Source organism: Trichosurus vulpecula, chromosome 4 (genome assembly GCF_011100635.1).
Source record: "Trichosurus vulpecula isolate mTriVul1 chromosome 4, mTriVul1.pri, whole genome shotgun sequence".
Taxonomy (NCBI): Eukaryota; Metazoa; Chordata; class Mammalia; order Diprotodontia; family Phalangeridae; genus Trichosurus; species Trichosurus vulpecula.
In genome coordinates, this window is record NC_050576.1 from 186,853,272 (window position 1) to 186,867,455 (window position 14,184).

Genomic DNA, 14,184 nt, shown 5'->3' on the forward strand with positions numbered 1-14,184 from the left:
ATTTATAAAAAAGAGGGTGGTGGAATAGACACGATAATGGCCCGCACCACAGCGATGCCAGGAAAAGAAAGGAGACGACGGAGACCCACTACTCTCTAAAATAAATTCAGTCCCCACCACCAATCTCAAACAGGGCATCTTGGGATCGCCTGACTCCATAACCACATTCCACCACAGACTTCTTTCTTTTTCTTACTCTTCCCCACCCCCAAGTCTTACGTCTACAAATCTACGATCCTGCGACAGGGAAGCCTTTGGTCGATGGCCCGCAGTAACCTCCATTTTTTGTGGGCAGATAGGAAGAGAGAGAGGAGTTAGAACAGAGGGGAAGTGGAGACGCGGGGACTCCGGTGAAACTGGTTCAAATTCTCTCTGGGCCTCCGTTTTTTTCATCTGTAAAATAAGAATAATACCTGGAAGACGTGCCTCATGCCGGTTCTGTAGTAAGACGGATATAAATGTGTAAATGTTAGCAGTTATCACAAACAGACACCTACCAAGCGCCGTGCGCTTCCGCCCGACATCCCCTTTGGAAACCCTACCCGGCTCCCGGGACCTGCCCAGTCTTTGGCGGAAGGCCGTGTGACTTCATGAAAGAATCAATAACGCTGACTATTAGGACTGAGAGAAACCGACACAAGACAACTTCTGAACATTTTTATTTCAAACCCCCCCCCCCTCCCCAAAAGGACATGGGTCTGAACAACAGTCGTAAAAAGGAGATACAAACACAAGGGCCAAATGTCTCCCGCACCGACACTTACAAAAAAACTGGGAACTTTACATGGGATTTCCAAACAGGACCTGCAGCAGCTACTAATGTCTGAGTACAAGAGTCCAAACATGCCTATTAATACAATATATACAGACAATCCCCATTCTGTAACTAATCTACAGGTACATCCAAACACCCCCCACCCCCCACCCCCAAGAAAAATACCAAAACACACCCAAAGTGCATTTGTTATGTTTATATCAAAACATCTTCCCCATCCCCCATACTTTTCCCCCCTTAAAGATTGGCCTGCAAGTCTATTTTTAACCATTTAGTACATTTTAATAGTTTATGAAAATAAATTATACAGCAACTATTTTAATAAATTAAGCACAAAAAAGATAGGGAATAAGGGGAAGGTGGGGAGAAAAATGTGTCCAAACTAAGTGGGAAAAGAAGCCAGGTCACTTTGGGCTGGTGGTAGTGAGGATGATTTCGAGGGCACAAAGCTGGGGGCGGAAGGTGAAGGGGAAGGGACTGGTTAGCTTCTGCTTGAGAATGAGCAAACAACCCGAGCCCAGATTTGGATACCCTACTTTTAAAGTTCCCCTAGAACACAAACAGACAGAGATGGTTCTGTCACTGACAACACCAGCTTCTGCATTCAAACAAGCTAATCTTCCAAGAGACCAGAGTCTGGATTTTTATGCTCTTTGGAAAATTCATGGTGCAACTCTAGGGGTGAGAACCTTCCCAAGGGAGAATCCTGGGTGGGAGAAATCAAGCAAATGTTCTTGATCCATTTCCGCGGGCTGAGGAGCTAAGGCAGAGAAGACTCCAGCTTCTGAGCTGAGGCCCTGTGTCTGTGACTGACCACTTGAGTTTTGGTGAAGGGTATAAACTGTTTTTCTTGCATCCCTTCTCTAGGGGCAAAGAAGATCGCAGTCCAGCTGCGACCAGCCATCTAGGTCTACCCCACTATTGTGGGCTGCCTTATCTCCTTCGTGGCTGCTGTCTCATGCCCTTCTGTGGGAAGTGTTCCATGTACTCTTTAAGATGAGATGAAATACAAATGATGGTGAGTCAACAAACCCAGCATGCAGGACTGGCTGGAAAGAGACCGATGGAGAACAACAGGAAGAGTGGGGAAGGAACACGGCGGCAGCACCAAGCCGGAAAGGGGAAAAAGAGTGAAGAGGACAAACAGAAATGTCACATAATCTGCGTGTAAAGAAACCGTTTTCCTTGTGTCAGAAAATAAAACTTTAAAAACAGTGCATCACCATTTCTGTTTTAACTGCAGCACCTGGATCCCTAGCTTCCCTGTCTTTGTGGCTTACCCCCCCTCCCACCCCCAATCTATCACCTCCAAATCCTCCTCTAGATTGTGCTGAGCATGAAGGATCACATTCCCCAGGTCATAACTGGATGCCACAAGGACTTCTGTACCTGACTCTGCCTTCTGAAGTCTTATGACCCAATAATCCTTAGACAATCATTATAAAGGTCATTTTAAAGGGAGAGGGGGAGGTTGGTTCATTAATTTTTTTCTTTTTAAATAAAAAAAGGTTTACTCCCCAGGAGCAAATAAATCATTTTGAACTACCAATAAACACTGCTGCAGTGAAAAGAAAGATGGCTACATGTATGCAATAGCACAAATTCTGTGTAAGACCAGCTATGTTGGAGACTATCGATAAAAGCACTTACCCTCTCCCTCCTCTGACCCTCCCCACCCCCCACAAACCAAACCAAAAGATTCCCATAGGGAAAATGTCTAACTCCAAAGCTCCTCCCTTGGGGGCAGAGGACATCTTCTTAAGCTTGGGAAACGTGTCGGGTCTCCCCCCAACAGAGATGCTCCCAACTCCCCAAATGATGGGTAGCAATTCTGCAAGTGAAGACAGACATGCATCCAGACTTTCAGACCTCTTAGAACCATTGTTAGACCTTTCAACCCCAGAGCTCAAAAGGAAGTTAGAGGCAACAAGCAAGGTAAAAGAAAAAACAAAAACATTTTTTCTGCAGAGAGCAGAGGGCTTCGGGAAAGCTTTGCTGTTCCAGGAGCCCAGAGGAAAGACCTGAGAGGCTGGGACTTCTCCTAGGATGTGTCTCTTTTTGCCTTATCTCTAGCACCTCCCCTGGGTGCCCTGACCTCCCCCAACTCTCCTTGGGAGCAGAGTGGGTTGGAAGTTCTTGTCACCTCCACACTGTTCCCAATCTTAATAAGGAGAAGGGGTTTATATAAGCAGCGCTACTAGAAATAGAATGGAGTTGGCCCCACCCCCTTCCAAGTCCCTTCCCTGAGGCAGCTCAGGCTCCAGAGGGTTCCAGTCATTATATCTAGGCACAGGGCTAGGGCCCCAGGCCAAGGCAAACATTATTGATCAGGAGCCTCAAAGCCATCTGTCCTCACCCATAGATGTATGTCTCCCCACAAGTCCCACCCTCCCCACCCCCATCGCAGCATACGAATTTCAAGTAATAGCAAGTTATAGCAGTAGTTGTCACTAGCTCACACAAGTCTAAGTCTATTCCTGTCCCAAGGAAGGTTACAGTAGATAACAGACAAGAGGATTAATTCAGGGAGTCCACTTTGCAAGCAGCCCAAGGGTGCAATTGACATCACTTGCCTAAGCCAACCCTTTAGGAAGTGATGGATCCTCTGTCTTTTCCAGTTTCTGTGACTTAAAAAGAAAATGGGAGTGGGGGGGATGAGTTCATGAGTAACTTGCCATTTTCATTGAGTTTAATGTGAATGAGGAAGAGGTAGGTAGGTCAGTCTGATCAGAAGATATCTGGAAGAGAGCATGAAGGGCATGTATTACTGGCATAGCTGCTCAGCCTCTCTCCCAGTTCTACTTCCAACCTCTCAGGCCTGATTTTTCAGGGTCACCTCAGGCAATCCTAGTCCACCATTCTCTGCTTCTCTGCCATTTCCTGACTAACTTCCTGAGGATAGCCAAGTCCCTTCCTGCCTTTTTCTGTTCTACCATCTCCTGCTGTGGGATGAGCATCCAGCAAGAGGTTGCCAGCAGGGGCAGTTGCCCCTGCAACCAAGGAGAAGGAAGACAAGTGGGGAGAACTGTCAATTTTTCAGGCCAGTCTGATTGAAGATTTGAGAATTCAAATAATACCATGGAAACTCAAATGCCTTCAGAGAAAAGGGCAATGTTACACATTCCTTCCTCAGCTGTTCCTGTGGAACAACAGTTAGGAGCTGGCAGCCTCCAGAGGGTCCTGTGAGGCTGCCAGGAAAGGGGAAGTAGTTCCTCAAGACTCCACTCAGCAGTCTGCCTCTTACAGATCCTCTCTCAGGGTTCAGATCTGCTGATGGATCCTGGAGGTCTCTACTATAAACCAATGAGCTGAAAAGGAGGAAAAACTCAAAGCTGATGTATATAGCTAGTATGGCTTCGGGCTCTGTGCTTCCTAACATGTCACAATCATTTCCACCTCTGTGCACCTACTCATGCTGCTCTGTACCTTTCTGCCTATTTCAATCCCACTAGGCCTTCAAGACTGTCAAGTTTCACATCTATGAAGCTCACAGGGACCTCTCAACTCCTACCACACATCTGTACTACAATTTGGCAGTTGATTCTACATTGTCACACTATATTCTAAAGGTTTTGCATTTACAAAGTATCTCCCCAAATTCTTATCTAAGCTTGCAGCAGGAATCAGATTCCAGACTCTTTTTGAATTCCCATAGTACCTGGAAATAGCAGAAGTTCCATCTTTCATTAGAAATAGCCAAAGAAAATAGGGATTGAACATCTGTCTTCTGATGACCACAAGGGACCCTAAACTTTCCTCTTCAGGATCACAGTTCACAGGTGCTAAGCCTATTTCTTCACTGAAAGCATTGCTTTAAGAGCCACAGAAGGAAAATGTTCCTTGTGATATGAGTGGTGGGCTATGTTAATGCTGCAAAGCAGATTTCGTGAACAGACTTCCCAGGTGTCTTTACATCCTTTTGGAGATTTATAGTTTGGGAGACCAGCCATTTGGGATGAGGGACATGTGATAGAAGGAGCCACCATCTCAGCCTTCAGTAGTCAATGCTTCTGGATGAGGTATTTCTACAAATTACTGAGACACACTGAGAGCCTCACTCCAAACTTTCAGGAAACCATAATCTTAGTTTGTTAACACTAAGATGAAGTAGAGATAAACACGGGAACTGTGGAGACAGTTTCACGGAGCACCTATTGCAGAGTATTAACAGTCTTCTATATACTGCAGTCCTTCTTAGATCAGAATATTTTATAAGTTTACATCTTAATACCAAATCTCAACTCAGTCAACTCCACATGACAACAGTCTCAAAAGCTTATCATTCAGAGTCAGGTAACTGTCACCTTTGGGACAAAGTTTTAACCTTCCAAAAAGCCTCCCTGCATTTCCCCTCTCAACAGGAAGACTTATGGGTCAATGCCATAGGACAGAAAAGCTTCCAAATCAGCAGTGGATTGGATTTTTCATCAAAAGAAGGGCAGTGATCCATGGTACTCTCCATCCCCCCAGTATGTTTGGAAATAAAGCCACTATTTGGTTCCTTGCTACCTCCCTGGTCCAGAAGCTAAACGGTATGCTTTGACGGGAAGAGCTTTAACACTCTGCTGATCAGTTCTAAGGACCCTGCACTCTGGAGACAGCATCTCTAGAAAAGGGGTAATGGTTTTGTCCCTCACCTCTATCCTCATTCCATCTAACTGGTTGATGGATTAGGAGGGAAATCCTAAATTATGGAGATGGTCTGACATGAAGAATCTGAAACCACAGTTAGGGCTTTGAACCATTCAAGCAACAATAAAAATACTATTTCCTTTGTGGAAGCAATGGGATGTACCATGTCCAGAGTAAAATGTGCTGCTATAGGAGAGAAGGGAGAACTAAAATGGTTTTTTATTTCTTCCTAGTTTAGAAGGAAGAACAAAAGTACCCTGAGGTCATGGATTTTGGGAAATACGTAGAGCAAATTTTAAAAGCTTCTAAATGTCAGAGGCATGTGATTTCAAGATCTCAAACCTCAGATGGGTGTGAAAAGACTTCAAATACATTGTGAAGAATACCCATTTGTCAGTTTCCTTCCCACAATGTTTTGTTCCATATTGTCTGCCCTTTTCGTCAGCTCCTCCAAGGAGCCTATACTTTATACAAAAAGCTCTTAATTAGTGAACTCCAAATTCCTCATTACATCCTCCCTCAGGCTCCTGTTACTTATGACATGTTTTCTCCACTGCAGAGCACCATAGCTAATGTTAAAGGGTCTGTTTGTAAGCCCTCTCTTTTCGTTGATTGGGGCAGCTCTTTCCCACCTCAAATTCAATGGGCACAATCCCCAGCTGCTCTTAAGACTGTTTTCCATAGTGAAAATGGAAATATCAAAAATAAAACTTCTGAAAAAGAAACAGTACTGAGACTTTCTCCACCTTTCCGAGAAACTGATCCAGTTGTATGATCCCAGTGAGGGACTCAGAGCTGGCAGCTGGCATTCCCACCTCAAGAACTTTGTTGTTGTGTGCTTCTTCTGTGCCTTCTATGGGAATCAAACATTTTGTACAGAAAGTCCTAACTGTTCCTCCTTCCCATTTGCTCTTCACTTTCCTTATCAACCATGCAGCTTCATTTGGTTCTTTTGCAACTGGAGCTTGGCCACCAAAATACCTTAGGTGGAAAACAAAGAAAAAACAAAATCAGCAAGGGCAAAGGCCTAACATTCCTGAAGTAGAATGGATATTGTTAAACAGTAAAAAGAGATGGGTACCAATGGTTCCAACAAAAACTATCCTAAGTTATGCAGCAAGGGCAGACATCCTGTGGCATCCTATGACTCCCTATCCTTTTCTCTGTCTCCCTTAACACCTTCCCTGAAGGTCTCATAGCTTTCTATTTTTCCCCACAGGCTCACAAATGGCCCTCGCAGGCAATGCACAGCTATGGATAGTGCCTTGGGGCCAAAAGAATCCATGACTACTGCACTAACACCTTGTGTGCCTGGCTGGAAATTCTAGGGCTCCTACAGGCTGTCAGCTATTTAGGAAAGTTACCAAATGGTCAAGAAAGGAGCTGCTGATCTGGTTGTTCTAACTTTGTACTGGTCCTGATTTCAGAAGGGCTTTCTCAGTTGAGACTCAAGTTGCAGTCTAACAAGTACCATAACCATTTGAGACTCCTAAGGCAACATACGTACAAAGGGAACCACATAGGGCTGTTGTTGTGGTCACTATTTGTCCCTCACTTTCGAAGAGGACCAATGGTACTATGGGGTGACATGAATGATTTAAGTGAGGCACAGAATCATCAGCCTCACTCTCTCGAGTAAGCTCAGCTGCAGAACAAAAATCCAGATGACTGGAAATGGCCCCAGATGCAGTGGATAGAACTTTGGCATCTGAAGTGCCTGACCAAGTTCTAAGTGCTCCATAGCACCTACTTCAGCCTCCTTCATGGTTTAGCCTTGCTACAGCTTCTTGGAGCCACAAGTGAGAGTTTCGTGAATCTATTACTATCCAACTGTACTGGGTTAGCTGCAGAGTCTTAAGAAAATTAATCTTACTCTGACTAATAAGATAGTTGGGGGGGGGGGCAGGCCTAGGGGTTGTTGGGGGTAAATTTTCTCCTCTTAAAGGACAGGCACAGAGATGTTGATGTCCTTGAGAAGCACCTTTTTTGTGTGTGGCACCCACAGCCTAATGCAGTGATTCTAGTAGGACAGATCTGTCCAAGTCTCATCATTTGGGATGGTGTTGGCAAACTAGGAAATAAGGGAGATGCCAGTACCTCTTAACTGCTATTCAGAAGCACTGTGAGACATTGTATACACTTCCAGCCCTTATTGTACACACATCCTAAAATTACCATGCAGAGAAATCCCATTGGTTACTACACCCTTTAGATTTCTATAAAAGTTGCATTAAGACAGACCTATGCATCAGTGTTCCACTAGTATCGTGGAAACAACACCAAAATTGGTGCATAAAAGACAGAACTTGTCTTACTTCTATTCTTTAGGCCTTAGCTTCCACATTTATAAAATTAAAGATCTGGACTAGGTGGCCTCTAGATGTATTTCCAGTTGCAATTCACCTAAATCTTGCCAAAATATTCCTGTTCTTATTGGTTTACATAACTCAATTCACTAGACAGCAACTTAGAATACCTAGAGCGAGAACAAAGGGCACAGAGAGATTCATGAATAGCCTTAGCTAAAAGAAAGCACAGACCCACTAAAAAGTGTGTTGTGTGAATAATATGGGCAAATATATTTATATGTGAAATTATTCTCCCTTTATTATAGAATGACAGCGGGAATGAAGAATCAAAAGTAAAAGCTCCCTTTTCATCTTAAAAAAAGATACTTGTATTGATAGTGTTTTGTTTTGGCTTTTGGAGGGGAGAGTCCAGACAATTAGCACCTGAAAAACCACCTACCAGCTTCAGTAGGAAGGGCAGGAGCTACAGATTACTGACAAATATAATCCATGGGACATGAGATCTAACATGTAGTCAATACTACCAGTTCTAAAAAAAATCAAAAACCCTAGAACTCCAGCAACTTTTCCCTCTCTTCCTCCATCCTTTAACATCCTTTATTAAGAAAGATTCAGAATTCTTCTACATAAATAGATGATGCCAAGGGGCTTTATAGGAAGAAAAATTAGCAGGTCAAAGGGAAAATAAATTCCTTATGCAAATTTTCTGGTTCATCAACTGACTCCAATACTTTTTGCACCCCGCCCCCCCTCCATGGCCCAAATAGAACTCTAGAAAGAGATGAAATAGTTGCCCTCCCTATGTTTTGGGTTCTGGCTATGGTTGCTATTTAATTAAAAACGTAGGCCTAGAGAACCTTAATTTGCTGGTGATGAGAGATTTTCTTTGGTTTCTATGCAATTGTGGTATATGAGAGAAACCAAAAATTATTCTCCACCACAGCTGACTATTCACATGAGGGTGAATAAATTCAGGGTGGACATCTTTCAAGAAAGGTGGGAAAAGTTACCCACTTAGTATCCAGCACCACATTTACAGATATCTTTACCTTTCTCTATAAATATTCTTTTAAGTGTTTCATATTCATGTCTTATGTCTTAAGGAACCAAGGCAGAAGTGGAAAGAACAGCGGATTTGGAGTCACAGGCCTATGTTCAAAACCTGGCTCTGCCACTTACTACCTGTGCAACCCTGTGCAAACTGCTTGATTTCTCTGAGCTCCTTTCCTCATATGTAAAATTAGACTTGGTGGCCTCTAAAGTCTGCTCTAGCTTGAAACCTATGACCCTCTCTATGCTAGACTATAAGCTCCTTGAAGGAAAGAAGGCACTTAATACAGGGCTCAGTAGACAGAGAAGGTGCTCAATTCATGCCTCTTAAATCATTGAGAAGAACAATGCTGAGTAGGCAGGGGGCACATACCTTACCCTGACAGCAACACAACTGTCATGGGGGCCCCTCGCTACGTGGAGGGCTCCACCTCCAGCTTCTGTTTTGAAATGAGCTGCGCTTCCTTCAAGGACAGGTATACTTCTTCTTGAGGATCATAGTAGTAGAACTTTCTGATATAAGAGATCAGAGGCCTAGAACACAGAATTGGCAGGAGCAATTATAATAAAAGATATATAATATAATAAAAATTTTAAAGAAAAATAAAGCTCTATTTTCCCCCCCTTTCCTCTCCTCTGTCTCTGTATGATGACAAGGGAGATCATTCTCAACTGCCATTCATACAGATCCCTTTCCATCTTTTCATCTATGGCTCTTTGTCTGGCTTTATCCTTGAGGAGGTTCCAATATTACTTCTACCATGTTCTTCCCCACCCTTGCCCAACCCCACTTTCCATGGAGATTACTAGGTATACACATACATCCTTCTCATCTGGATGCATGTTACAGCCCTAGAGTTAGTGTGAGGAAGAAACAAACCTGGAAAAGGTGATAACTGAGAACATTTTATGCCAACCTCCATCTCTGGAATTTTAGCCAATAGACTTTATCAGGAAATATATTTATCTTTTCCCATATTCCCCTTCTGGCCCCAAGTCCCTCAAATCCAAATGCCAACATACTTCGGCAAAGGAAGATCTGGGATGTGATCAATCCGGACAAGCTGTCGGATCCGAAAGCGGCAAAGATGCTGGAGAGATTTGACGTTGCTGAATCTGGACACAGGATAGAGGAGCTGGACAGGAGTTGGTGGGAGTCCTTTAGGAACAAAAACAAGACATTTAGTAGCTGGGTGATCTGAGCAAGAAAATGATTTAATCTCTCTGGGCTTTAGTTTTCTCATATGTAAATTGAGAGGCTTAGCCTTGATAACCTCAATTGTCCTTTCCATCTCTAGAGCTCAGAAAAATGTTCAAATACTAGCTGGGAAAGAGGCAGTGGCTATGACCAAAATTAAAAAGCACATGGCCCTATCAGGTTCTTTTCTCAATATTTTCAAGCTTTACTTAACAGGAGAAAACCACATACCATTTAATCCCCCACTTAGTGTGTGGAGCTTTTAAGAATAAGATGTGCATTCCCCTCCCCCCATTTAGTTTAATCCTTTGCCTGATTTATTGACAAGAATTCTTTGGAACCTTTCTTCCGGTACCCCACATATCTGGGAAGGTAAGTATGAGGATTTTAATATAAGTGACTCCTTTTAGGAACACTTCATTTTATTTGAATTGTCACTATGATTACTATACTATGTGAACACCATTTAAAAATAAAAAAAAAGATGGATTTGGGGGGGTCGTAGGATGAGAAGAAAACTGGATTTACTAATGGAGCTTTATAATATCCTTAAAAGCAATCTTTTCCTCTTGTTAAATTCTGAGCTTAGAGGAACGAAGAGAGATGAAAACACTCAACACGATGAAGAAATACTATGGGCTAAGATTTTTTAATGCCAAGTAAACTCAGATATAAAAAAAAAATAATAATTCTACAAGAAGAACATAGAAAGCCTCAGAGGGGAAAAAATGGTTTGGCCTAAAAGACTGTAAGAAAGGCTGGAAAAAGTGAATATAAAAAAATTAAATTATAACAAAATAATAACTCTGAAGGAAAAAAACTAAAAGGGGAATAAATAAGTAACTTAGATCAAAACCTGAAGGGAAGGAACTAGTTATGCATTGGGAAGAGTTTTTGACTAAACATGGGATAGGATCACAGGAGACAAAATAGACAATTTTGATCACATAAAATTGAAGTTTTTGCACAAATTTTCAAAGAAAGAAATCCAAGCTATAAGACAACCATATGTAATCTAGATTACTAGCAATTAGAGAAATGTAAATTTAAAAAATTGAAACTCTACCTTGTACAGGGTGTCCCTAAAGTCTAGACACACAGGCAAAAATGCATATTTTGAAATATTTGGAATATTAACAGACTTTAGCCCCCCTGGCTTCTTTTTCTATGGTAAAGGAGGTGTACTCAAGGAAAATCACAGATGCAACACACTTGATTGAACGCATAAAGAGTGAATGGGCTAAAATTGACAGCAATGTGGAGTTACTGCATCAAGTTCACATGAATCTTGCAAAGCGCATCAACCTATGCATCACAAAAGATGGAAATCATATTGAAGATGTTATTTGTTAATATTCCAATAAAATAAAATAAAATGTTGTTGGAAATTTCATTCATTTCATTTCTTGAAAATATGCATTTTTGCCTATATGTCCAGACTTTAGGAACACCCTATAAATATCAGATTGTCCAACTTGGGGGAAAAAAAAAGGAAAATGACAAATGATAAGAGGGGTTACAGGAAATATGTACACTAAAACAATGCTGCTGAAGCTGTGAATTGGTCCAGGAATTCTGGAAAACAATTTAGAACTAAGCCCCTCCCAAAATCACTAAACCGTGCATACCCTCTGACCACCAGTATCACTATTAAGCCAAAGAAAAAAGAGAAAAAGAAGCAGTTCTTTGCCAAAAAACTGGAAACTAAGGATGTAGCCATCAACTGCAGAAGAGTTAAACAAAATCTGGTAAATGAATACAATGGAATAATATTGTACTGTAAGAAATGACAAAAGCAACGACTTCAGAGAAACCTGAGAAGACTTATATGAACTGATACGGAGTGAGGTGAGCAGAATGAGGAGCAAAATTTACATAACAACAAAATTATAGAGATGAAACACTCAGAAGGACTATTATCAATGCAATGATCAACCATGATTCCAGAGGACCCAAGATGACACATGCTACCCACATCCTGATAGTGATGAACTCAAGTTACAGAAATATAAAAGTTTTTGATATGGCCAACTTGTAAATTTGTTTTGTGTGACCATGCCTATTTGTTACAAGTGTTTTGTTTTTCTTTTTTTTCCAGTGGGAAGAGGGAAAAAAAATAAATGCTTATTAATAGAACTGGGCTCATCAATTGATAGAATTTTTTTTTGCACACTTGAAACTCAGAAAGACATTTCTACTTCATACCTCAACTATAATCTGTTACCAACATTCCTTAGCAAACCAAAGACTTTTTCATATTATATGTTAAAAAATATATATATAGTTTCACCTATAAGGACCATATGTGTTGGCTGGTTGATGCATGTGCTTAACATTTTATTTAAAGACATGATCCTACAATTATTCCTACTGGGTCATTTCTTTGCCCATATTAATCTTTTCCCTTTGGAACATCAGTAGAATTTGTTAAATGTTTATAAAAATTTGTCAACAACTGATAGAGTATAATAAAAGTTTATCTTTGCATGTAGTTTTTCCTATTTTACTAACTCGAAAATTTTGGGGAGAGATTTTCAGACTTTCAAAATGTATAGTTTGGTTGTCACAGTAACAGAGTTTCGCTTATATCATTATTGATAAAATGTCCAAGAGACTCTCTGATGAAAAGATTTCAGAACAATTAAGAAATATAAAGATCCAGCAGGAGTCAAGTGTAGAGATATAAGAGGACCCCTCCAAACCATCCATTTGTGGAGGTGGAAGGTCCATAGGTGTCACACATGTTTTAGACTTTCAACGTATTGATTAGATATTTTTTTCCTCTTGAAAAAATATTTGTTACATAGGATGATTTTCTGGGAAGGGGAATAATAGTTGAAATAATTATAATGGTGTAAGAAATAGAAGATATCAACAAAAACTTATTTTTAAAAAGAACTATTAAGAAATATCACATCACACTCATCAATGGATGAGCTTTCAGATACTTCAGAATTTCAGAATTCAATGACATAAATGCTACAACTGAAACAGGTGAGGCAGAGTGCTGCCAGCGGCTGTGGTGCCGAAACAGCCAGAGATGACAGAATGCCTCTGAATGCCGCAGAGAGTGAAAAGAAAACATAGGCCAGGTGGAAGAGTAAAGAACAGCTCCATTTATTATGCAGAGGGAAAGGGCTTATATACCTTTCAGGCAAGCAGAATCAACAAGTCCCCATGGGAGGCATTTGTTACAATGCATGACTTCCTCGTGCTTAGTTCCCCTTTGCAAGACTTCCTTGTGCTGTAAACAATATTGTGTCAATAACCCACAGGTGGTGTTTAGCATGTGGTGCTGTGGGAGCCTTGGAGAGAGCATGTGTGTACCTTGGAGGCTTGGAGAGCCTTTATTCTGAGCAGCACATGTGTGCCAAGGCGGGGTTTGGAGAGCCCACATGCCGAGTTATCAGCCCAAGGGCAAGAACAGGCCTCAGGGAAAACCTGGCCTGTATCTATATCCCAGAATGGACTTTCTCAGAGCTGGCCCTCTATAGCAGAGAAAGAGAATTCCTCGTTTGATTCCAGCAATGATTACACCTATCAACAAAGCTCCTTCTACAGATGATAAAATAAATGTTAATAAACAATGTGGACCTAAGTTAACGACAAAAGAGATGAAGGGCCACAATGCCTGAAAGATAAAAATGGTTCTTTCTGACAATGAGCTGTTGTTTCTCAAGCCATGTGTAGACACTTGCAACAGCTAAATATTATACATTGATTTGGTCCTACTTTATATTCAATAACCCATGTCATATTATAAAGTCCCATTTCTTCTTTTCAAATTTTACTTAGTAAGCCAATGCTTAGAAACATTCAGAAATGTATACATGCTGAGGGTCAACAAGTCACGGGCAATGCTAACTACTCTATGGTATTAGATGAATTAGAAAAGTTCAATGGTCTCAGCCTGAGGTGTGAAAGCAGCAGGATATAAGAAGATAGACATTCAGGCCAGGCCACATGCCACTCCCACCCCCCCACCAAAAGTGCAAAGGCCAACATTAACATAAAATCCAAAGTCAAAAAGTAGGCTGGAAGAATGAGCAAACAGAAAAAGAATCCCACTGTGAATGTTTATTATGGCAACAGAGAAGTTCAAGACATAAATCCAAAAGAGAATGACTCAAAAATATTTTACAAACAAAGCCTCAAAGAAAAATGCAGCATGGACACAAGTCCAACAAGAATTCCTAAGAGTTAAAGAAAGAATTTTAAAA

The 14,184-nt window shown here is 41.3% G+C and overlaps 1 protein-coding gene across 1 annotated transcript in view; it reads right to left on the reverse strand.

Annotated features, from left to right (window-relative positions):
• Nucleotides 1-3,176: 3,176 nt before the first annotated feature.
• The window catches only part of SOCS7 (suppressor of cytokine signaling 7), a 40,271-nt gene continuing 29,263 nt past the window's right edge, over nucleotides 3,177-14,184 (reverse strand). Inside the window, exons 8-10 of the mRNA XM_036756464.1 lie at nucleotides 9,790-9,925; nucleotides 9,140-9,300; nucleotides 3,177-6,388 (exon numbers count right to left, since the gene is read on the reverse strand). Of these exons, the coding sequence (XP_036612359.1) occupies nucleotides 9,180-9,300; nucleotides 9,790-9,925 (257 nt within the window). The 3' untranslated portion in view covers nucleotides 3,177-6,388; nucleotides 9,140-9,179. The remainder of the gene's footprint in view (nucleotides 6,389-9,139; nucleotides 9,301-9,789; nucleotides 9,926-14,184) is intronic.